The 26,092-nt window shown below is 40.7% G+C and overlaps 2 protein-coding genes and 1 long non-coding RNA gene across 8 annotated transcripts; 1 reads left to right on the top strand and 2 right to left on the bottom strand.

Moving 5' to 3' along the window:
- The first annotated feature begins 298 nt into the window (after window positions 1-298).
- Window positions 299-24,039, top strand: LOC143514144 (uncharacterized). Of its 4 annotated transcripts, none has more exons than XR_013130769.1 (4): window positions 299-431; window positions 17,903-18,579; window positions 18,777-18,982; window positions 22,413-24,039. It is a non-coding gene; the product is annotated as an uncharacterized LOC143514144 (long non-coding RNA). The 4 variants fall into 4 exon arrangements; XR_013130767.1 differs by lacking the exon at window positions 22,413-24,039 and adding an exon at window positions 19,084-19,229; XR_013130766.1 differs by lacking the exon at window positions 22,413-24,039 and having other exon boundaries at window positions 18,777-19,229.
- Window positions 11,556-13,401, bottom strand: ifng1 (interferon gamma 1). 3 transcript variants are annotated; one of them, XM_077004502.1, is made up of 4 exons: window positions 13,180-13,401; window positions 12,554-12,634; window positions 12,151-12,351; window positions 11,556-11,852 (listed from the first exon to the last, which is right to left on the bottom strand). In XM_077004502.1, the coding sequence occupies exons 1-4, from the start codon at window positions 13,291-13,293 to the stop codon at window positions 11,724-11,726; spliced, it is 525 nt and encodes a 174-aa protein (XP_076860617.1). In that variant the 5' UTR covers window positions 13,294-13,401; the 3' UTR covers window positions 11,556-11,723. The 3 variants fall into 3 exon arrangements, with proteins under 3 accessions (XP_076860617.1, XP_076860618.1, XP_076860619.1); XM_077004503.1 differs by having other exon boundaries at window positions 12,554-12,631; XM_077004504.1 differs by lacking the exon at window positions 13,180-13,401 and adding an exon at window positions 12,763-12,851.
- ifng1r (interferon gamma related) lies at window positions 18,434-19,947 on the bottom strand. Its single transcript, XM_077004998.1, has 4 exons — window positions 19,481-19,947; window positions 19,015-19,077; window positions 18,707-18,907; window positions 18,434-18,561 (listed from the first exon to the last, which is right to left on the bottom strand). Exons 1-4 carry the CDS (start codon window positions 19,595-19,597, stop codon window positions 18,466-18,468), a joined length of 477 nt encoding a protein of 158 aa, XP_076861113.1. The 5' UTR covers window positions 19,598-19,947; the 3' UTR covers window positions 18,434-18,465.
- Window positions 24,040-26,092: the final 2,053 nt, after the last annotated feature.

The raw sequence follows: 26,092 nt of genomic DNA, 5'->3' as shown, positions 1-26,092 counted from the left end.
ATTTCCTCTTTTATATTTACAGAGAGTCACAAATCAGTTTAATTCAGACGGGAACATTAAAACCATTTTAAGTACACCCACATGCTGTGTACTATTGCACATGCTGTGGTAACTACTCAATTAGGAGAATAAAAGCTGATAGCATTTGCTGTTATTGTTTAATTGTAGTTATATGCTGTTCTTTCAGTCTGTGCCCATGAAAACAAGAAGTCTGCAGCATTGCATGTGTAGGTGGTTTGGTATTTTATAATGCTCAACGTTTTCCATGTTAACCTCACCCGCAGTTGCCTTCTGGTTGATGTGCAGGCTGAGGCAGGCTGTAAACACCAGTAGTTCCTGTGGGTTATTGCAGCAGCCCAGGTGAGGCCGTTTACATCCACCAGCTTCTCCTGTCATACAGTGAGCGGCGCCGGACCACGCTGGCTTATCAGGTGAGTGATGTTCTGAAGGTCCTGTTGACAGCTCTGAAATGTTATCCTCTGTTTATGGAGCAAGCCTCCTGTCCTTCAATGCTTTGATGTGGTGGTGTGATCTGATCAGAGATCCGCCTAAAATGTCGGATTAAGGCAAACTCTGAAACTGTCTCAGCAGTCATGCTGAAGAGGACTAAGGGATCTTTTTTCTAAATTCATCCTTTTTCTTTTCATTTTTAATTAACTATTTCAGGTCCAGTGGAAATACAAGTTACGTTCCTGTACCAGGAATAAAGTATTGAATGTATTGTATTGAATGCTGTATTGATCAACAGTCAATTATTGTGTACATGTTGAATGAATATGCAGGCTCTCTTGGTCAGAGATGGGCTTTATTACATCCTCTGGTCTCACCAGCTCAATAAAGATCCTCCCCGTTGTTTTGCAAGTGCTCGGCCCTGCTAGCTCATCTGCATCTTGTTGCCATAGTGATTCCACTGTCACTGTTTAACTCAAAGATTCTATGATCTGATTTGCTTAAAGGGCTTAGGGACCAAGTACAGTCTGGAGTGTGGCTGTGTCTGTCTCTTCCCCTTTCACCTAATGAGCAAGAGTCATGTGGCTTTGTTTTGCAAAGGTGTGCAAAGGGGGAGCTTTGCAGCAAGCAGCTTTGCTAACTTGCTCTGCCCCTTTGTATATTGATCTCTGAGGCTCTTAGTGAATAAGTTATCCATCCATCCATCCATCCATCCATCCATCCATCCATCCATCCATCCATCCATCCATCCATCCGTGTCAGTCTGTCCATGTGTGTTTGGATACGTTTCATGATGTGGTTAGAACATTTTTGGAATGTCTGTCATAAGATAGCTGCCTTGGGTATAACTTTATTCACATGTTTGTCGGCAATTGAATAAAAGGTAATGCTAGCAACATTTTTTTTAGTTCTTTAGACCAATCAGATTTTATAATGGCCATTTTTCATTCAGAGGGAGCTTGCAAAATTAAGTTTTTCTAATATTTCCTACATTGAGGCTGCTGAATTTCATAAAGAGAACATTGTACAAAAAAAGCCTGTTAGCTTTAGCCCATACAGTGTGTCACTGTCACTGTGTGTATTAAGCTAGAGAATCTACAAAGCTTCTTCAAGCCTGTGTTGGGGTTAAGCTATAAGAAGGTTTCAATGTATTCAGGTAATGCTTCGTCTGGAATGTGGGATGACAAAGTCCGCTTCAGTAGTTATTATTACTGAGGCCTATCACATGTGGTGTTATTATGCTATTCCAATCATGATAAGCCTTACATTTTTCATGGCTTTTATAATATTAAAAGCTATGCCTTTCTATTGTTGACACGATTTTTGTATTAGTATTTCTTAGTCCATATTTGTGTAAAACATCCTTGATCATTGTATTTGCAAGTTAATTAAAAGCTACAAGGTATTTGCTGAAGTCATTTTGAGAGTACAGTAAAATTGGCTTTGAAATCTGGGGAGGACCTCTGTAAATGCAAAACGCAGAACCACCAGAAGTCGCATTCATCTCATGTGCAAGTTGTGCTGGCCTTCCTGGGCGCTTATGTCTCAGTCCTGGTGCACCTGAGACAGGCTTGAGAACAGCAGCCTTTGTGCAGCTGAACATGCATGGCCTGGGAGGCCCAAGTTTGGCAGAAGATGGCGAGGAGGAGATGACCTTCAAGGTGAGGTCAGGAGCTAGGCCCCCAAGGCGGTGGGGGGGGGATGTGTGCTCTCATGAGGACAGTAGCAGGTGCTTCCTTTTCACGCAAATTCCCATTCAGCACATGCATTGCTTTATATATTAGTACAAAAACAACAGCTTCTTTTCACTGTAGTTATTTTAGTTATGATTTCTTGTTTTATGAATGGGATTCGAATTCTAGAGAAAGGAAACTGGCCTTGATGGCAACCAATTATTGAATTGCATAGTTCTGTATATTTGCTGGTTGCATCACTTTCATTTGAAAAGCCTTTCCATCAATGTATCCATGAAAATATATAAAGAATCAAGGTATCATTGAACAACAGGAAAACATTCCCTCCATCAACCCACCCCCAGCACCAGCCTATGCTGTTGACATCCCACAGGACGGCTCCACAGACACGTTTGACCAGCCAACATTTTCCCACTACTGTACTGTTACTGTCGGCACCAACATGGCGATGCTCATTACAAACCTAACTTATGCTACAAAAGAAACACTGGTCTGTCTGATTCTACACCCCACAGACAGAGGATATATGACTTGTGTGAATGCAGAGTTTGACGTTTGGTGGTGTCGGGTGGGGCAGTGAGGCCGTATGAAGGGCAAACAAATGTGTGTGTTCTGTGTGTGGTTTAATTCCACTTCCCCACCAGGGGGAGTCATTGGCATGGCAAAGAACAAGTCCGTATAAGCAGCATTTTTTTCTTGTATTCTATAATTGCTAAATCACAGTGTAGTACATAATATTAAGGGCAAATAGTTGCATAAAATATGAATGTTTCAGTTGCCTTGATGGTAACACTTTACATGTGTTATCTGTATAGATTAATATATTAATATATATACATAGACCCTCTGTATATATCATAAACAGAGACCCCTCACACCTCCACCACGGACTGTTCATTGCTGGCTTCCGGAAGGAGGTTATGCAGTTTTTCATAGCAGAACAGCCAGGTTCAAAAACAGCTTCTTCCTACTTGCCATACGTTGTAATACTTTGTTATAGATACTTTGGGCTACCTGCACTACTGCTGCTGTTTATCCTGAACGATATCAGCCAAAGCAACGGAATTTCATTTGAATACACACGGTGAAGTATAAATTGGAATGACAGTAAGGTGTGTCCCAGTCTATATATAATTTTAAGTACAAGGTGTCTAGATAAAACCTTAGAAAATGCATCAGCATATCAGAAAACACAACACGCTAGACAGAGGGTCTTTACCAGGATCGTGTGCGTAACCTAAATCTGTACACACGTTTGGCCACTGGAGGGCAGAGTTTACCTTTATGTTTCAACCTCAGAACTGTTGACATCAGCACTTGTTGAAGTAAAAGTTACTGATAAACTGAATTCAGCTGTTACATTTTAGTAATATGATATTTCAATGATATTTTCAATCAAGTAAAAAAAAGTTAGGTAAATGTACAGCTAATTTACTGTTACCCTAAGTACCTGCAAAGGTTCTGTATCCCAGAGACAAGCCAGAAAAGAGCGTAAATGAAAACAAAAAGGTATTACCATAAGTGTAATAAAAAAAAAAAACTCAATACATGTAAATTAACAAACATGCCCCATAAATACTTATGTTGACAAGCATGATTAGGTCCAGGGTAAGTCCTTGTGTATTAAAGTAATCTCATATTAAACTTAGTAGTACAACATACTAGTAATTTATGCTGTTTAAGCAGAAGTGGCCCAACAGAGGAAAGCCCCTACCTTAACAGCTGTTTTCATTCTAGATATGATTTCATAAACTATTCATAGATCAACGGCTTTCTGTGCAATCTAGTGATTTTTATTATATTTTAAATTGACACTTGTGTGGCAATGGTGGTAGAGACTGCATGTTGGCTTTATGATTTTGTTATGCATGTGTTCTTGTGACCTTGTTTTTGTGAACATTTTGAAGATTGCTGAGCATGAAATGTATGGTAAGGAACCTTCTCACGCACTAGGTGTTCCTCAGCCCAGTCACGGTCTGCCTGACTGTTTCACAGTTTGGTCAGAGCAAAAACCATGGGTCTGTCTGCTGGGACTGGAACCTTGAGGCCTGGGTTGAGAAACACTGCCATAGGCAGAGCTGCATCCAACTGAGTGTTTGTTTTACAGTGTTTATAGCTTCAGTATTTCACAGCTGTATGGCCAAGCATCTGTAGTCTAGAAGAGGAGAGAGAAACCGTAACATGCATGAGTTAACCCACACATACTGTTACCTTCACTGACATCCTCTTGTAATGCTGACATCATTTTTTATGCTTTTTATTTTGATTTAAAATCAAAAATCAATTTAAACAGTGAAGGTAGTCGTTTTACTCTTCCCGTCTTACAAAGACTATTACGCTAAGCATACAAAACGTTATATACAAACATTACACACCAATGGCACTACACATACGAAAGACGATATTACACAAAGTATTTTGAAATTCAAATAACTCATGCGCTTTTGCAACATGCTGAAAACTGAGCTGGCCATGATGCTTTATCGGGTGTGGTCTTTTGGCAGGCTTTGCTGTCTTGTGCTGACTGGTTTTGGATATTCTTGTCAGGTTCCTTGAGCATTGTCTTCACAGAAGAACACGCAGTGAGTGGAAATACCCTTATTCAACACTGTCCTCTGCTCCGCACCAGGCCCTTTCTAGTGACCTTGAGAGCTTACTAACTGTAAGAACTATTTTAAAAAACCAACACCATGACCATGTCCAGGTCACTTCGAGCGGAAGCAACCACAAACCAGCAGACACTTTTTGAGAATAACCACAGTGACACACAGTTAAAGCAGAAAAAACGTACTTGCACAGTTATCTCAGAATTATTGTAATTACAGGTGATTTTTCCAGAACTCATGTATATTTAGTTTTAGAAGCAGTAAAGATGTTCAGGCTATCAGCAGACATCTGAAATGTTTATCATACTGAGCACTGTAGTGTTTTTTGACTCAGAGTGCATGTGCTTTTGTTTGTGTGCATCAAACTAAGACACATAGACTCTTGTATTTAGAAGATGATAGATTCCTGACAGGAATGCCTGTTTTAAAACAGTACCACTCTCATGGCCATGGTATGCATGCAAGGGCTCTCGCGTGTACACTGTAGATGCAGGAATAACCAAATCACTGACAAGGAACCTTTGAACTTCAGCTAAGGTATCAGCTAAAGTTTCAGCTAAAATTTCTATTCAGGCTGTAGAGTGCTAGAGAGAGAGAGAGAGAGAGAGAGAGAGAGAGAGAGAGAGAGAGAGAGAGAGAAAGTTAGAGAGAGAGGGAGAGAGAGAGAGAGAGAGAGAGGGAGAGGTAGAGAGAGAGAGAGGGAGAGAGAGAGTTTACTCAGCAGTGGGTGGTATATGGAGCACTTGAATCATCAGTATTTCCCAACGTCTTCTTGTGCTATGATGAGTTTTTCATTTTTGACAGAAAGACATTGTAAAATCTAACAGAGAGACAGCGTGCTTGGGACAGTCAAGCCATTAGATACCTGTGTGTTTTTAGATTTCATGTGTCATGAATATACACATCAGCTTCAAGCCATTACTCATTAGAGAGCCTCAGTCTCTTCTTATCATATTGTCTTGTGTGATCATACATTCACTTCACTTCACTTCACTTCACTTCACAGCACCTACTGAAGACTGTGTCAGACTGTCACAACCTTTCTTGTCTTGGTGTTGGGTTTGTTCATTGCCTTGCCCTGTCCCCACACCTTCACAACCACGCAGGGTGCATTGCAACTGAAAATGCACAGGAAGTGAGTTGTTATGAGAAGACAGCTTATGGAAACCTGTTTGCTTCTGCTTTTTTCTATATGCAAATGAAGTGGTGAAGCGCATGAGTTATGTTTATGCTGATAATGTATGTTCAAGTTTTAGTTAGGATGCTGGGAGACTGAGCAAAACATTAAACTAAGCCTCTTTGGTTTGAGCGCAACTAATAGCCACGTTCATTTGCAAACACGCACCTTTTATTCTTAGGTCTTCAAAGACAAACAATGTACTGAAACACTGAGGTTAAGTGAAAGAACCTGAATGGATAATCAATAGAAAATGAGAATTGATCTTTGTAGATGTTCAAATCCAGGTCTGTTTGTCCATGCCAAAGCTTGTTTGATACGATAAGGTCATGATACGATAAGAAGGCACAGGATTTAGCAGGTCCCACAACAACACCCCTTCATCCCAACGCCCGGACCCTCCTCACGTCCTCACAGATCATCCTCATCGTCATCATCGTCATCATCATCATCGACCTGCAGCTGTGCTTGCTTGCATTTCACTGAAGCAAGCAGATCATCACTATCTTGCTGTGATTTTATTGTCTTGTTCCATTTTCTGTATTCTTGTTTTTACAGTACAATGTACAATACAATATACAACAAATACAGACCTCCTTGGTTTCTGATCTTTATCTTCATGTTTCGCTCCCTCTGTTCTGGGGCTTCAATATGAACTTTCTGAACTCCCACAATGCTTCTTTGTAACTTCAGACAAGCACCAAGCTGTATACACAGATACCCACACACGAGCTACCATGCTGTCTTATAATTTAATCCGTCTGTTGTAGTGTGAGTTAATAAAGAAACTTAGCAAGTGTGAACAGCTTCATAATTTTATCATAGCAACATCAACACATTGTTTAGACATGAAATTGGGTCATGACACCTTTGACACACAAAGCGGGGCCACTTGCCAGTGATTTCGATTCTGTTCAGAAACCCTGACTGGTTATGGATCGTTTATACAGTGTGTTTTAAGTTCAGTCTTAAATGCCAAAGTGGTAAGATTGGTAAGAGTGGTAAGAAAACTATAGCATGATTAGGTTCATGTTTTTGGGTGTTCTTGACCTGAATTACCCACATTTGTCCCTCATTCTCCTGTAGCGTCCTAGGGGCCTATTGCTCGTGATTGACTTTATATGTAGGAAAGCTTCTGAGTTAAAAAGAAACTGCTGAGTCTAGACACACACACACACAGGCCTTTATCAGGGAGAATCACATTTCTGTTGCCATAGAGCAATCACAATAAAGAATCCTCAGAATTTAACTTTCCATTTCTCTGTGAATTCACAGATCAGCCCCCAGTAGCTGACACATTTTCCACCAAAAAGCCTAGTTGGTGTGAAAGCTGCAATACTGCACAGCCTCCCTCACGGCCTCCCGGGTGTCTGCTCCAAGCCCACCAGCTCGAGAGAGGCATGCAGGTCAGGCGTCTCTGCAGTGGCATGGGTCTCTCTCTGCCTGCACTCGCGCTGTGCAGGGGAGCACTGAGTCTGTGGTCTGCATCACGCCGCGCTTATCGGAAGTCTCATCAGCTGCTACTTACCAGAAATGACGAGGGGTGGGGGTTTCTCAGTTACCTCGCAACAGATGAGACAAACCCGCACCCGTCAAACCCGTCAAAAGCGCGGCCCAGGTCCATGTCAGAGGAATTCACAGAGGAAGTTTCACCTCGACATCAGTGGGGAATGATGAAAACCCTTCACCTTGCAAACTGTCCACATGCTACGTGTAATTACTTAGTGCTAGGAAGAGAACTAAGTTTCATTTTCCTCACGGTACCTGTGTGCACTTTATACGGTACCTGTGTTCCCTTGCTTTGAAATGAACTATCCAAATAAACTGGCTGTCCTCATATCTGCCCAAAAGTGTGTGTGTCCAAACACAAAAGACACGAGGAACCCACCACACTGTCACCTTTTTAAGACAAGCCGCATATTTCTCCTTCACTCTGTAGATGGCAGAGACCCAATCAGTCAGTATGGAACTGCGTAGCTCATAATGTCAAGTAAATCCGTGGCGATGAGCCCTTGAAGGAAGTAGGTGTTGGGGCCACAGTTCACAGCTTGCCTCAAAAAAACTGTCTTTCCCCCCTCGTGGCCGCTCCCAAGAACTTAGTGCGTGACTCATGATATGCGCTCAGGCTGGTCAAAAATGGCGTCCTCGTCATGGTCTAATGTCATGACTCAGAGAGGAACAATCACATACGTGTACACGTCAGTAAACTGTTGCTTTTGCATGCAGTGCGGTGCATGGGTCATTCATCTTTCTCTACCTGCATGTTTGAACTCTCTTATGTTGTCTTAAGTTGAAGCGTTCCCTGGACTGTATCGTTATACATCTGCTTGAAATTTATTCAAACTTTGTGCTCTGAGACAGCTGCTCTGCTGGAAATATAGAGTCGTACTCAAGTTAGACCTTCTTTAATGGTTCTGGAAAATCTATCAGGCTCAGTATCATTTATGCTCAGATGTTCGCGTCACATGACTGCATTTTCATAGAGCAAGAGCAAATCTGGCAGTAGCAGTGTCCCAGGTCCCCCTGCCCCAGAGGTCAGCGCTCTACGCCCACCCTTTCTGTTTACCCTCTTTGTAGAACATCATATTTGATAATGCCAAGACTAATAGAGAATTTAAATGCTTCTTATGTTTTAAGTTAGACAGAATCTCCGAGACCCATTCAAATGCATGTGCAACTTACTGTATGAAGATTGTTAAGATGAGAAGGAGTGTTTTCAAATTCCTAAGTCAGAGCAGAAAATTGCAGAGTCTCTCTATGACAAGTAGGTCAAAATCTGGTAGTTGTGAAAGATTCAGTTTTGTGCTCCATTTCTGCACACGTTTACTGCCACAGCTAGTAACACTAGAAACTGTTTGATGTACTGCACTGGTCGCTGCTTCTGTCTGAGTCTGACTGTCTGACTGATCTGATCAGTGAAGGCCTGTTCCTCTGTGTGGTTGTAGCAGTGGAAAGGAGGCACTGGTTTCATCTCTCTTTGATTCTCTCTCAAATTCCCTCTCCCCCATATCACTGAATTTATGCCGACTCCTACTGATGACATCAGCTCATCTCATTCTCCCTCTTGACCTTTTCTGCTTGTTTTTGCAACCTGTCAGCATCTCCATTCCAACAGCAGCATGCCGTATTTGAACATCTACCTGGATGAAACATGACGTTTGCTATATATTTGGTCTACTGAAGACTGTGTCTCTCTCCTTGAGGCACAATTGCAGCAGACATGTCAAGTTCATTTGTGACAGTAGAAGTTGATTTGTGGCAAAATGAAAACGAATGATTCCCCAGCACTATGACTGGCACATTGAGGTCAAGCCATTTATGGGATTCTTGGCAGGATGCCCTAGTTTCTAATTATAGAACAATGTCAGATAACGGTTACGATACTCAGAGACTGCACACACCTGCACTTCACACCTTCTGTGACGAGTCCGTCTTGCTCCAGCCCTTTATAATCCGGGGCCACGCCCATTTGCTTCACCAGGGTTTACGCATGGCTTCAAACCATCCCCTCATGGGAGGGGGCGGGTTGTTTAACCACTAGAGCACTTTCATTGGCTGTGGCAGCAAAATCCCACTACTGATACCAGGTGTTGTGAAGGCAGAGGGCATCAACCCCACCCAGGTGTCAAGTCCAGGTCCTACAGGCGATAAACACGTGTCCTGACCACCGGACAAAAGAGCGGTCATAGCAGCCAGAGTATTAATTTCACCTGCCTGAAGTGAAGCATGCCGGTTGGGTTGCAATTAACTCCCGTTTGACCTGTTTGATTTTAAGGTCACTCTGGTGCTTCTGGAACTCATTAATCCCAATTGATGCAGATCGATCAATAAAATCTTTTTGATCTATCTGTTTTGGATACGAGAGAGAAGATATTGTTCTGTACTCAAAGAAAATTAAAACCTAAGCAAAATCTCTTACAATTGTAACGTATTGACCAGGCAGAGAGGGATCCAAATGCGGAAGAACACCGCTTTTATTGAAATGAGACGTTGGTACAGAAACAGGCAGGTGAATCACTAGCACTAGGACTAGTAGCAAAAGCGTTCTCTTGACGGGGTCAGGACGGTCCAGGGTCATACCGGGGGAGCAGAAGTCAGGAGGTACAGAGGGACTAGGCAGGAGACAAGGTCGGGGACGTAAGCGAGGGTCAGAACACAGGAAAGCAGACAGGTAATAGAAAGGCTTGGTACGGGGCATGTGTCGGCAATACTTCGCGACTAGGAAGTGGAATGTGGGCGTTTAAGTAGAGATACAGGGGGGTGTGGTGATGAGCGTCAGGTGAGGCTGGTTAGGTGGAGATCAGGTGGCATTCCTTACAACAATGGAGATTTGCCTACAACTTTAAGGTATTTACTAGTCTGCCTGACTTTTCCACTACTAGACAGTCACCATGATTTGTGCATCAGCGAACTCCCTGGACGACCTCACTTTTAAGAGCACATAAAGTAGTATGCAAAGTACTAATAAAGTGAAATGAATGTATTGTCTGTTTTCTTTTCTCTATGCAGCACAGTGCAAACTATAGACATGTAGGAGAGCTATTTGCATAGATATGTAATTGTTTAGTAATTATTCAGTAATTCATTAATGCTTCTGTATCAGCTAGGAACAATCACCTTAATGCACTTTTCCCTTCATGTCTGGTAGAGGTTCAGATCCGTTGTATATTGATTCTGTTCAGTAAATCTCATTTTAGGGTGTGAAGCTTACAGATATTTTTTCTGCTGTCTCTGTGGTGCAGTACATGATGAGGTATTAACCTGCCTGTACAACCCCCTACTATTTAGTGGTTTCCATTTTGTTGTATCAGCTCAAAAGTTTGTCAATTGTGCACCTCTTCACGTGTAACATTACGGGAGGGAGTTTCCAGAGATTTACTTTTTATTCTGTTTCTTCTAAATGCAGATTTTCACAGCAAGCCAGAATCTTTAAATATATTTTGGGGCTATTTGGGCTCTGCAGTGTGTTTATTAACGGGATCAGGAAGTGAAGGACCTTACGTGCTTACGTGTATCCTTCCATTAACCAGGACCTGTACGGCAGGGCTTCCCAATACCAGCCATGCAGCACACGCTCTTACACACCCATAGTGCTTCATAAAGCCTTAAGGTTAAAACTGAGTCTTAATGTTAGCAGCAGTTGTGCTAGATTAGGCTTAGAACTTAATCCTGCATGGAGGTAAATCTTCGGGACCGGACTCTTCTATGTCAGGACTATGTTCACTAATCCCTGTAGGGACTTTCAAGGTTTATGTGCAATCACTTTCACATTATGTTTATGTGTACCATTGGGGAAGCATCCTGTACAGCCCAGCCTGACAAAGTCTGCAAATTTTGAGCAAAATGTGGAGGTGATGACATCACCTATAAATCGAGCTTTGAGTAGGCAGCTTTGGGGTTACATCATATTTCATTTATATTTGATTATAGTGCAATAATGATTTAACAGACATTACAGGCTATAAACTGACAAGTTTTGCCATAGTTATGTTTATATACAGTATATGGAGGAAAGAAATGCAATCAAACCAAAAGTTGTAATAAATGTTTTCAGTTTATTCAGTCATAGACCTTACAAAACTTGCCTTAGCAAGTGAATAACCCATTAATCCAAATAATAAAAAACAATATTTTTATCTTTCTCAAAATAAATAGTAAATGCAAATAGCAAAATTTACACACTTAAGTTAATAATTTAAGAATTGTAATAAATTATGTGGTTTAGAAATACAAATATAAAAAGAAGTATCTTGGAATAAATACAGTTGCACCAGTCTTGAGGAGACCACTGCTCCTCTATGAGCGAGGCCTTTGGGCCCTTTTGGCTTGTCGTCGTCTCCTCTGGTTCTGGATGAGTTTTGCTGCGGCACTGTAGACAGTCTCAAGTTCAAACAAGGCTTTACGCTGCACCAGTGGGTCACTTTCCTGCAAGGACACAGTAGGTTAGAACAGGGCTATTATCAATGTGTATCAAAATGGTGGCATTTTAATACTGAGAGATGAAAGGCTGGATTCATTGTAATTCATTTATGGTCATTTCAGTGTACTATGTCACACAGGATATCTCAAGATTTCTTTCCAAAACCCATTTCCTTTTAAGCAGTGGAGACATTGCTTCTCCATAGAATTCTTAGGCTCATCCTATAAACGCTTTTTTCCCATATGTATGACAGTTTTAGGAGTATTAATAGAAAAATCACTAGTCTTTTCCCACTTGAATTACCTTAAGAGCCAACACCTCACTGGCATATTTCTTGAGGTCATTTTTGTTGGAGAAGTAGTGTTCTTTGAGCTTATTCAGATTCTCCATTACATTCTTCAGGTCTCTTCGCACAGATTCATCCTGCGTCTCGTTTTGCATTCGGGTGAAGATTCTGTTATATGCATCCAGGATGATTGTCATCAGGAGTTTCTGTTCACCCCTCTGCACACAAGAGCAAGACAAAACATGCAGCGTTAGTGTAGGCATTGTGACAAAGTGGATGACATGATACGTGTATAGTTTTGTGTCAATGGCAGGGGTAGTCCATCATAAATACATGTTATAGACCTGCAAAACAGATAGAATACTATAGACAAAATCACTCTCTTCAATATATTACACATTGTGGCATTAAAGTGATTACCTCAGCGTTCTTCGTCAAGTATTCCAGCTTTTTCCGGAAGATGGGATGTCCGTCATACAATCTTTCATCTTCGCTGGTCTTCTAGAAAGAATAGAATCATGTAAACTTCATGTAAAGAATCATGTAAATCATGTAAACTTCATGTAAAGTCCCAACATTCTCAAGGTGTTATGAATGTCTCAGAGAGTTTCAAGGTCATTAGTATTTACAAATCTGCATCTTTGCATCCAAGCTTCACATCAGTTTAGTGTACAGGCTGATAAGGTTTTTTGATGACCTGCATCATGCACAATACTACTGAATGTGTTGTGGTATGAGCTCATGACTGCTGCCCTGTAAACAAGTGCCAGTGTAACAAGGTTGGAAACTAATGTGCTTCCAACGAAGCACTACCCACATAGCTAGAGGTTTCACAGACATTGGGGGTGATAGGTGAAGCTACTTCCTGTATTATTTTAACATCTGTTTTTTATAAACCTAAATGAACAAACTTTTAGCAAACTTTTAGAAAACTTTATATCCAGTAGACTGGCAAACCTCATTGATTTGTGTTATTTTGTATTTTTGTGTTATCATGTCTAACTTGTGTTCTCACATATGCTGTGAATGGCACTTTAATTACTTACATAATGGTCATTCAGCTTGTTGATGTATCTCTTGGTATTCTCTGGGAGGTAGGCCTCAGAATTTGCCATCCAATCAAAAGCAAGGATGCATATTCCCAAGAGCACAATCCTCATCTTCTTCCAAAGTTTGAGCCAAACTTCTACCAAATTCTCACAGATAATCCGACTCGTCGAACCCAGTTGTGCCTTCTCTTCGCCTGTCGGTTCTTTTTGACTCTTAGCCCACTGCTGTCTCTCTCTGCCTCTGCCAAAGGCTGAATGTCTCTATCTGTGTGAATGAGACAGTATTTATAGATTTCTCTGTAGTGAGAAAAAGAGCGAGGAGATGGGCCAAAGTGTGAAAATTGTGGCTTGGTGACTTAGTTGAGTTTCCTATAAATCACAATGCATAATGCACGGCATCTCGTACCTTTACCACACCACTTTTTTGGAATCTCTAGGATGGCACGGGGTGGAGCTGTTGGTGGTTTTGCGGTCTGGGTATCTTTCTGATGATGTAGAGCGTGTGTAGCTGCTGAGACCCCTAATGGGTCGCAAGATCCCACCAACTTTGAAGCTTTTACTAGAAATTAGCCTAACAGAGAACTAGTGGAAGTGTTAAAACTTGGTCATTTTGCCCATGACGTAACTCCTACATACATGTATCGCTGACTACAGCCACACATATCAACGGTCCCTTGGACAATTGGATACTTTGAGTTCGTTATTTTCTGATGGTGATAAACACTTTGAGATAACTCTCTCAAAAAGCTTTATTTTTGAATATGCACCTAATGTGCTTTATATCACTATTGGTGATGTCAGTAAAGCGTTACTAGGTAATCTTACCACTTTTTTTAAGTAACGAGTAATATACCGAGTTACTATTTCCTGTCCAGTAATCAGATTGAAGTTACTTAGCCAAGTAACTGCGTTACTATTTTTATTTTCCTTAATAAAAAATATATATATATTTGCTTTCTAAATATATATATATATATATATATATATATATATATATATATATATATATATATATATATATATATATATATATATATAATATATAGATATATTTGGCTCAGTTATACTTTTGCATCTGACCGTAGCGCTCGACTTCGCACACTGCGCGCGAACCTGTGAGAGCGAGAGCGCGTTTTACATGTCATTCTTTGCAGTGTTGTCCATAACAATATGTGTTAGTATAAAGAAACACCCCTCAAAAACAGGGGAATGAACATTTACCTGAAGAATTTTAATGTTGCGTTGTGTTCCAGGTTTGAAAGGTGCTGGAATTTAGGCTAAAGTAAGCCTACTTGAAAATGCTTGAAATTGTAACTGTAATTCGTTTCCCAACAAATAGCTTTTTTACATTTACAAATAATACACAAACGTAATGTCAGGGGATACATTATTTAAATGTTAGGAGATTGTTACTGTTAAAATGCACTTCCAATAAAGTGAGAAGGCTATTGGAGAAACTTATTTTGCTGCTGAATGTAACTACTAAAGTAACTTATCTAATGTAGTTACTTTTAAAATCAAGTAATCAGTAACTAACTAAGTAAAGGATTAATCAGTTATCAGAAATCGGGTTACTTTTTCAAAGTAACTAAGCCATCACTGATCACTATGGGTGTTGACCTGCCTTTACATTGGCAGTATGTATGACATGAATTACACAATAATTAACATCATCTCTCCCAACATTGAGAGTCTTTGCCTCAGTATCATTAAAATTGTTATTTTACATTAAATATGTGGTAGTTGTGTCAGTATCGATCGGGCATATTTAAATTGCATTCGGTTGCATTTTTTTCCAATTCAGATTTTACCCAGAGACGTCAACCAACAGGTGTGAACATTAAAACCCAAACCTGCATGGCATTCAGTGATGCAGAAATCTGCTCGACTCAACAATCAAAACTATAAAGAATCCCAAGAAATGATTGAAAAAGTCATATTGTTGTATGTTCTAATAGCTACACCTACAACCTCATAACCCTATGTTAAAGAGTGCAAAAGTGGACTTTGCTATTTCACATGATTGGAATATGTGCTGGTGTTACTCAGTAAAGGATGTTCTGAGGTTTTAGCACCACATGGTTGCATAGAGGTTTTAGCAACACATTAGTGATGCTACTGCAGTGTAGTAGAAAGTGAAAATCATGTCAGACAATGATGTTGTGAAGGGTACAACATCTTGAGAGTTTATATAATACCACAGATAATGCTAACTTGGTGCTATACAGTTCTGGAATAATGCGATGCAATTTGATTTACATCTGAATTCAACTGAAAGGTTTTGATTAGGCGTGTGGCACATACATAATGGAAAAAAAAAAACCTGAGTCAGGGTATCATTCCCACTTCGTCATCTCTCCAGGATATCGGAGAAACTTGAGCTGGGCTGGAAATTGGGCTCTGCACCTGAGCTGATTCTGAAACTGCGCCTGGAATTGAGCAGTCAGTGCTTTTCTGCGTCACCTTCAACTCTGGAGATTCTTCGGTGTGGCTGGTTTTCCGCAGGCATGTCAGCTACTGAAATACATGGGTTTAGAGTTGCTATAGGGTTGGTAAGCTCTAAGTCACCTCAAGCCCCATGATGCTTTACACAGGCCGCATAGTTTCAGTTTCTCTTCTCAGCTCTTAGAATTTTAGACATTTTCTTAAAAGTAATCTGATGACTTGTTCAGACAACTGACCATATTTGGGATTATACCAACCACACGCTACTCATGTACGTGACTTAGAGTTGCAAGAAAATAAGGTTCAGATTTCACTTTACTATGAGCCTTGAGTCATTAAGGAAAGGTGTTTATTGTCCTAACTCTACCCCACCCTGTTGCCTAACCCCACTGTTATACATCTAGGTTACTAAACAATACACTTGTTAGCTTAGCATTGCAGTAGCAATGGAACAAACATGAAGGAGACTCGAAACATCAGATTTGACTCCAGATTGGACTCAGACACGAGCTGAGACTTCTGAATTGACTCTAATTCAAAAAGCTATAAATAGTTCTGCTACACGCTGCCTAATGATAACACATGAAGACAGGGAATGAAGTGACACTAATGGATCAACCTCTGACTGTTTCAGCTACATCCTGGGAAGTAACTGAAATGTGCTACAGGTGCTTTTTTTTTTTTTTTTTTAGAAACGTATTGCTTAACACCATATTCCATGGAGTTTTCTCCTTTATTGTAGTGCTTAAAGTTGACATCTTGAGTACTGAAAAAAACGGTGTCTCTTCTTTTCAGCTTTTCACTGAACAATTCGTTGGTTATTTTTGTTGGTGCAGTGATTTTAGATCCAAAAGTCACAAGACACCTTTTCCAATAGGGAGCTCGCGGTTGCAGTCTTCCTGTGTTTTAGATTTACTCACAACCTAATTAACATTAGATTTTAATGTCATTAGATTTTGTAAGTTCTAGCACTATTTTTTATGGGATGTTTTCATGTTAAATTAGAACATTCAAGGCACACCAGTGGACAGAATAAGAATGGCTTCTATCCATTATCCATTAAGCCTTGAGCATTATGAAACCAGAGAAACTTTTATCTGAAATACTAAAGCATTTTCTTTAAATCAGAGGGGCCCTGCTCTGGCCCTCAGGATATCCATGGGTGTAATTTCAATCCAATCTGGCTGTAGTCCTAAACACCTTGTCAAATTATTCAAACCTATAGTAGCATCAGTTAGGTGTGATGGAACAAAACTCTGATTCATAATTTCCCCGAAACTCTGCATGTTCAGTTAAAAGTTCCTACTATGAATGGGGAGCATGCACTTTTTTCTACCACAGTAGGCTCACAGATAACTTGTGAAATGAAAACTCTTCATGAAATCTCTTCATTTGTACCTATGAAGAAATCTGAAATGGCAAACTTGAGTGAATTAATCAAGTCATGAAGTGTAATGATGCTATAGGCCTATGGTTCCCCAGAGATATAAATGCTAGTATCGCTTTGGTGTATTAGATATTGTCGCGTTTGGCACCGAACCTTCTGGTCTTCGTCTTTTGTCCCTCCTGCTCGTTTCCTGCCCTGTCTCTTTGTTAAGTTCTGTCACCTGTTCTGGTTACATAATAACCCCGCAGCCGCAGGAGATCGCCGCTGCATCCCTCAAACTCCCTCCGCTGATGATTTTTGGGGTGGGGGGGGGGTAAGAGACATACCCACCAGGTCCGGGAGCAGGGTGCCATGTCAGTGGTTTCCGCTCAACAGGGCACCAGGCCAGCGGCTGCAATGTCCCCTGGATGTCTCCACAGGAGTTGCTGCCTGGCTCACCCCTGCAGTCACCCTGCCTGTCCCAAAGGCCCGCCTGAGACCTCCAGACGTGGCCCGGCTTAATTAAGAGGCCTTGCACCTGTTGCTGGGGCCCGCCTGGGGCCTGCACCTGTTCTCGTGGTCCAGAAGGGATCTCCTGTTCTCGTGGCCCAGATGGGATGTTCCTGTGGCCTGTCACCTGGACCTAAGGCCAGAGAGGGGCCTGCCCAGGAGACCACTCGGCCTGCTTCTGGGATAGCCACACGTGGCCATTTTCACGGACTACCTGGTTCTCAGACCTGTATGGACTCCACCAGGGAGGATGAGACTAAGGCTATATCTTGTGTTAGTCCCTGTTCATATGTCTGCAGTCCTGCACATACTCAGCTCACTTGTTCTTGTTCCCTTGTCCTGTTTTCTCTCTGTTTTTGTGTCTTCAAGACTCCTGTTTTTTTTTTGTTTTGTGTCTAGGGATGGGGCGGAGCCAAACGTGACAGAACTTTCTCTATAATCAATGACCCTGGACCGTGACCGTGACTACGATGGTGGATTTGCCCTTTTTAAACCTTGCTCTACTCAGTGAATGCGTCTGCCTCATTGATCCAGGATGCTCCAGGCATTACGAATATCCTTGATCTTATTTTATTATGTTTACGTGTCGCTGGTTCTATACTGAATGCCCAAAGCATTGCACAAAATCAGATCACAAAGAGTTTGTTCAGCATATCCAGATTTCTTTCACTTTTATTTTAGATACGCATTAACCAAACACATCACGCTGAACATTGCATTGTGCTGCATAATAAGTTATAGTTTAAATTATTGTGATACAGTACAGTGAATTTAGTCAAGTACATTTACAGTACAGAGTGCTGTGCATTTTTTTTACAATAAATATGTTAAATTACATTTTATTAGCAATTAAATTAAGTTTGATAAATAAGATAACAAAAAGGCACTAGGCTTTAGACTTCTGTTTCTCTGTTGCTGTTTCTACGCAGAATTCCTACGGTACGGTGTACGATGTACGGCATCTAAGTCTTTTTCATTTGTTGTCCAGCTCTTGAAGCTGCGTCGTACACGGAGAGAAAGTTGTTCAGTGCTCCTCCTTGAATCGTGCTATTGGTCACCTGATTTAAAACAAAAATGTAAGTATTGCAATTGTTGGTTATAGCAATCCCCCTTTGAACATAACATACTGTTATATTGTAATATAAATTTTTGGTATTGTCGTAATTCATGTAGCGTAAAACTGGACTGATGTATCAAAAATACCTCTATGGCCTCAATGTCTCTAAGCTGCTGCCACACTGATTGTTCTTTGGTGTATCTGCTGGCCTTCAAGAAGGTCACATTTTTCTTGAGGTTCTCCAAGTCAGTCTTCTTGTCATTGGACTTGGTCATCATGTCCGAAAAGATGTCCGTGTAAACGTTCAGCATACTCAAGAGAACCAGCTTCTCACAAGTGCAAGAGTCCTGATGAGACAAAGGAACAGACATCACGACGCATGTTCCCTTCAGGACTGTTGTTCCTTCCGTGAGCCTTCTCAGGTATGTTCTGCAGGCACGGTTGCCAAACTTACGTCAACTTTCCCCAAATAAGGACTGAAAACTGCCTTTCCCACCCACTCTGGGCCTGTTAATTTCTGCAGAAAGTAGAAAACATGAAGTCTGAGAACAGTTGCACAAACAGTTGTTTCCCACATGTAACAAGGTACTCACGCTTCTATATTTGAGTACAAGTGAAAGCAGATTGTATTCTCAAAGATCACCAATCACCAAATTGATCTGTTTCAAAATTCATTCTAGACTCTGTTGTGGATCAGTGAAAAGAATCATTCGATTCGAGCATCCTGAACATTGGACATGGGGTCTCGTTCACTCCGTCATCACTGGTAATGGCTGCAGGTGTAAGCTGGAAACCTAATATTACTACTCATTACTCAGTGTTACTGATCCATAAAACAGAACATTGAGATCGTCTCCCTCATAGCACAGAACACAGGCATCACATCACAGCAGCAATCCCCTTCAGAAGAAAATACTCACATAATGCTTCAACACAGCTTTGACATCATTGTCGACGTTAAGCGAGCGTCCAGCCGTTTCTGTCAGCGAGGCGACGATAAGTCCGCACGTCAGTAGGAGACCGAAGTAAGAATCCATTCTCGGTGCTGGCTTCCTCACGGCAGATGTGCGCTTTGTTGCTACCTAAGAACAAGGAGGCTGTGCAAGTGAATGATGTTTAGTAGAGTGGGTTAGGGGGTTTATATAGAAAGAGAGCGACTTATGGAGGCGGCAAGGGTTGCTCTTGGGGTTTTGGGGTTTCTGTGGCCTGCTCGTCTACGAAGGTTTCTTTTAAATCAGAGGTGTATTGCTCCTAAAGAGCCCCAAACATGGGTGATTTCCTCAACAGGATTCATAGAAAGAAGGATAAATAGTCAGATGGCACAGTTGCCCTGTCACTGTATGGGCTCAGAAGCGTGGGATTTCTGTGAAAAACCACTGACAATTAGGTCAACTGTTCTTTTGCTTAAAACAAACAATACAACATGGCATTATCATTATATAGCCATCGGTTTCCTGTGTACGCTGCGAGCATATGAAAAGCACTGTACAATGAGATAGACAAGCATGTGTGACAAAACCCGAGCACATTGTATTGCATGTTGATTTATGGATTTATATTACATAAAGCATGATCTCAGGGTGTTGCCTCACCAAGCATATGTAATTTACACAGACAGAATTGTCACCTCTGGTCTTAGACACTTTAATCTCAAGATCAGATAAGTGTGGGAGACATCTGAAGCATGACACAGAGTGGTGAGAGTTGGTGCTGGTGAGGGGGAGGGATGGAGGTGATTGTTTCTTAGAAACTATGCCTTGCAGTTTGTATTTCAATATTCAAAACATCATGTATTTAGATCATATTATTTACAGTATGCAACATATGATGGTGTGGACATTTGTTGAGATTATTTTAAGCAGTTCTTGCCTTGCAATCCAATCTGGACTTCTGGCATATGCTCTGACCCCCTACAATCCTAACATGGATTAAGTGAGTTCATAAGATGAATGAATGAATATAATTCATGCATTTAGGTGAAATACATTTAGGATGAATAACATACTATTTATTCACTTTAACATGTAAATGGAACGTTGAATAGCAGTGGTCTTTTCAGTGAAACATATTTCTGGAGGGCTTTGAATTTGTCAGCTGACTGAGCGGTTATTATGATACTTTCACTTTTGGATCATTTCAGTGCATTTCATGTACATCGTTTACAGGTACAAAAATGTATGCGGCTTCTTTAGAATGGGTGAAGCAAGAGATCATTATTCCCAAAGTCTTACCGGTGCATTCTGAATCATGGCTGGAGAGGGAAAGTTAGGGAGCGAGGAGCAAGTGCAAACAATGAACGTGGGTGAACGAACAGTTCACACAAAATTCAGGCAAACAGTCAAAGACAGAGAAAATGACAGTATGAGTGTTTGGCGTCACTGATGCCAGAGCGAAGCATCAGTATGGCAGGCTAAAGCAGAGCCTCAGCATTAGGGGCCTGTGAATTTTAAAAGAGAGATGCAAACAGGTGACAGTGATCACACATGTGATTGGTGGATACTTGTGAGTTGGTCCAGCAGAGTACTCACTGGGGTATGACATAAACCACCGTGTGGTAACGGTGGGTCCTTTGGCTTTCATATCAATGTCAGTATCAGTGGCAGATCGGTAAGCTTTGGGCAATGCTTTGAGTTAGTACTGTTCAAGTTATATTTATGTTTTTCTAAATATTGCTATGTATGTTTTTTTGATTCAGTGTTCAGTGACCATGGAACGGATACTAGAAAGTCTGACTGAACTCTTGAGGAACAAAATCTTGGCTTTGGTTATGTCTACATTTGTCTTCCCTTAGAATGCAGTGTTAGCTATTAAACACATGCTTTAAAGCCTTCAACAGTCCATAAAGCACCTACCCAACAATCAAATGTAAGCAGCTTGTACCATTTGTTGAGACGGGTAACCACACTTGTTGAGAAGAACCTGAAGAAAAAAATAACCACACTATGTGCATATGTTTGCACTACGAATTCCCCTCCTGTGTGAAAAGGTGCTGTGTTAGTTATTTAGTATTTAGTGATTCCATAGAATGTGTACCCTCAACCCACAATTGTCTGAAATGGAAGAGCTGATACGTAAGGCCACATACATACGCCAGTGATTAGTGTGGTTTAATGGAACAGTGTGAATTAAAAAGGTAAATGTAAGATTATGATGTGCATGTCTATCTTTCTTTATCATAAAGACTTTAACTAACCCATGTCTGGGAATTCAAGGTTGCTCCTTAGAGACTACTGCGCCAATGATGGGGGGTAAATAGAGCAATATATCACAGGATTGCACTGTTAAAAGTACTGAGCAATGATATCATAGGAAATGCATTCATGCAAAATGTTGTAGATAGAAGTGCTAATTTTTATTGGTGAACTCAGCACTGTATTCTTGGGCCAGCTGAGTTCAGCAGCATGAACCAAAAGACTGCAAACCACTAGAAACCAGAAATGTGGCTAATGTTTGGCTAATGAGAGGAAGGCCTACCTATTTAATGCCTGCACATGGGATTTACTTAGAGCACTAGAGTACTGATTAAAAATAATCAGTAGTACAACAGCAGCTGTCACATTTATGCATTCTCTAATGATGCCTCTACAATGAACATAAAAAAAACTATGGTGTATGTGTTTGACAGCCATAAATAAAAAGAAAATGGTTAAAGCTTCTAAAAATGCACATATTTTACAGTGTTTAGCTGAAAAACAGCCACGAATAACGGATATTCACCCATTTCCTAAGCAGTTGTACTACCACCAGGCATCTGTCCCCTGTAGTGGAGAAAAGCATGACTCTGCTCCAGTCCTAGGGCTGCCTCACTAGTGAGTGACATAAGGGTTTCCTGTCTGGTTGTTCTCACCGCAGAGCAGAGCAGAGAGGAGTTTCCAGCAAGCTCGCTGTGGTCAGGCGGCTCCGCGCGTGAGACAGCTTCATAAACGTGGGATGTGCGTCAGGTGGGACGACTCAGTCATGCCTGTTATACTCCTACGAGGAAAGGGAGGATTGAACATCTGAACGCTGCATAGTGGAACAACATTAGGTCATTAGCGTCAGTCCGACGACGAGCATACTACACCAGTACACGCACCAGTACACGCTATGGTTTAGTGGCATTGCAAGAAGATCTAGATGATTTAGTGGCATTACAAGCAATTTCATATAAAATACATATTTATCAGTATTATACTTTTTTTGTTTTATATGTGACAGACGTTACTTTTTGTGGTATCTTTAAATGTAAACGTATGAAGGTATGTGCATGATTTGAGCAAAGGAAGCAAAATACTTAGGCCTACTGTTATTTGTTTTTGTTTTATAAGATAAGGATAACAATATATTTGCATGCATACTTAGTTTGAAAACGAAGTAACATATTAGGTTAAAAAAATTGTGTAGCCACTTGAGTTTGTGCGTGTGCGCGTATGTGTGTGCATATGTGTGTGCATATATGTGTGAGTGCGTCCGTGCGTGCGTGTGCACATGCACTTTCTTGCTCCCTTTTACTGCACCAGAACTGGCCTTTGTGGGTTGGCATTGGAGAAGCATTTGGGTTGGCATTTTTGCTTCAGTTTGCAGTGACTTTTAGGAACACCGAGTCATGTAGGACACAGTGTGTCTTAGATTGTGCCTTTATTTTGTAATACTTTATATTGTAATGTGAAATTTTCTAATAATCTTTGCATTGACAACTTTTTCACTAGTCAACAGCACCAATACATTATTAAACATTAAAGAAACAGATGCTTGCATATTTTCTATGCATCCCTCCATATCTGTATACTTGATACATTATGCATTTCAGTGTGACCTGAGCTAAAATACTAGTCCAGTTTGTTGTTGGTTGTATTCTCATCAAACGGTGCAAAAGAAAGCACGATGACGGAAGTGTTTGTATCTTCATTCAGAATGCGAATTGCAGTAAACTTCGGTTCATATAGCAAGGTAAAAAAAAAAAAAGTTACAACTGAAAGTGATGAACATTTCTGTCCACTAGAGGGAGACAGTCCAAACAGTCACGCAACAAAACGTGACAACCATCAATTCTACATTTCATTGCTAAGTTTCACTGAGAAAAACAGGAGAGCTATATTAATAAGTCATCATGACAATATATTTTACAAACAACTTTGATTCTTTCTGATTCTTATGTACAGAGGTTATACTGTATGCTATTATCATAAATTGTTGTCTATGGTGTACTATGCTGTTTACTCCTACTCATACAAATAGTAAAAGTCCCATGAAACAAATTTAATAATAATGTAATTAATTAATGTAATTAATTTATTTTATTTTAATTAAATACATGTATTAAGTACACATGTAGCCCAGACTGCTGTCAAACAATGTGTGACAGTGACTTTTATTTTGTGAACTGAGAACTATACAGTCACACACCACAGAGACTGTGGTTTCTGTGACATTTCCAAAATATGTGTAATCATGCCATCAGTTTGAGCAGTTCATTTTGACACTAATCATCTGATCTATTTTAAAAGTACCACACAGATGTAACATATTGTCAATAAATATGTGTAATGCAAAATGGATGGTTTATTTGTGTAGGTGTTTGTTTCTGTCTTCCCCTCTTTTTAAAGGGGATGGTTACCCCTCATGCTTGCACCTGCAAAGATAGTGCTACCTCCCACTCCACTGTAAAGGGGCCTACGCACTTTAGTTTCATTTCATAGTGTCATCAGTGATGACACATACACGGATGCATAGCAAAGGTGCAGCATGTGCAGCTATAAAGTCTGTAGTGGGTTTTCCATCCCCCGATTTTTACGATTTTTGAAAATGAGAAAAAAAAAACCTGAATGGAAAAGTTTTCCCAAATATCGCAAAAAAGAAAAACTTTACTTTAAATTTACTTTAGTAGACTGATATATACAGCTCCTAAGAATCTTTATCAACAGTGTTTTAGTAGGTTAACGTTGTGCTAAGGGAAGACACCTAGACTGAAGCTTCAGCTCTGAGAGTGGTTCAGGACGGCTCCAGATTGAAGTCGTCTTACTTAAAGAACCCCCGTTGTGGCATCGAATGGTTCATTTAGCCACCGGATGCTTGAAGAGTGCTAGAAAATGACGTGTCTGGGTCCCATTACCCTCATCCCAACAGTATAGACACGAGAAAAGGAACTGGGTTCTCTGTCCCTCATGTGGATGATAAACAAAGCCACAGATAGCAAGTGTGCTTTGACATATTACAGTGGAATGTCCTCTTTGTCAGATATCCATTTGGGCTCTTTTAGTTCAGCCCACGCTGTCTGACTCCACCCTCCCACTGTCTCTTCAGTGCTATTTGAAACAGATAGGATATTTAAAAAAAACAACAAAGGACAACTCTAAGGCCAACGGACTTCAATTACAGATATCTAGCATTACCAAAGTTCTCATGACTTCACTTTCAAGTGATGAGCAAAAGTGAGCCACATGATCGCTAGAAGCTCATATAAATGATAAGCATCAGGAGAAGGCCCCAGTCAAACTAGCAACAAGCTCTTAGAGGGACCTATGAAGGAGAACTGTCATGCCCTCAAACCAGGCTAGCTCCCACATATCCACCAATCACACACTCCAGTTATTTCCTAGCTACCCATCACCTACTAGTATGATCTCCATCACCTTTCACCTGTTTCATTCTCAGTTAATTCCCACAGGTGCGCATCCCATATGCTTCTCATTAGCCTGCTTACCGACTAATGCCATGAAACATCTACTGGTGGTCTCCTGCCCCCAGACAGGTTTTCATTTTTGCCCTGACCCTTATTTTATCTGGTATATTACAGTGTTTCTCAGTGGATTTGGTTGATTTCTCAGATCAGAATTGAAATTCTCAAAACTGTTCATTCAATCTCCACATCTCCTTGTCACTTGTGCACACTGTGTTTCACATTTTGCAAATTGCTTATGTCATGTTTATCAAAATGTGTTGTACGGATTGTCTGTTGAATTGTCTTACCCTCCAAAACATTTAGTCTTTAGGACATTGTCTAGGTCAGTGGTTCCCAACCTTTTTTCCTTGGAGCCCCCCCTACTCAAGTCCAAAAAAAGCCAGGCCCCCCCAGCCTAACCCCAGCCTACATACTGTAATCATGTCAAAAGAATAAAGGGATTAGAAATTAACATTTATTTATAACAATAAAGAATAAAGGGCAACAAGTGTACCATTTACAACAGGTGTACAATGAAAAAAAATGTAACATTTGAACTTCAAAACTGTTTCATTACAGGGTTGCCAACTCTCACACATTGAGCGTGAGACACACGCATTTGACCATCTTCACACGCTCTCACGCCACACATCCGATATCTCACGCCTAAAAAAAAATTTTGTTTATTTGCCTCTGATCCATATCTATGATTCAATGAGTTACTAGTTCGCTCTGGCGCCAACCACCGGCGATCGATCGATCGCGATATAATAGTTAATTTGTGTCCATTTTTAAACAATTTACGTTTGCTATCCCCCGTCAACAACTTACGTTCGTTACGTACAAAATTTCCCCACTTTAAATCTGTTCATTTATAAACTAATGGGCACCT

This window comes from Brachyhypopomus gauderio, chromosome 5 (assembly GCF_052324685.1).
Source record: "Brachyhypopomus gauderio isolate BG-103 chromosome 5, BGAUD_0.2, whole genome shotgun sequence".
In the NCBI taxonomy this organism is placed as follows: domain Eukaryota; kingdom Metazoa; phylum Chordata; class Actinopteri; order Gymnotiformes; family Hypopomidae; genus Brachyhypopomus; species Brachyhypopomus gauderio.
The sequence above is the reverse complement of the archived record's forward strand: the minus strand, read 5'-3'. Positions and strand labels throughout refer to the sequence as shown.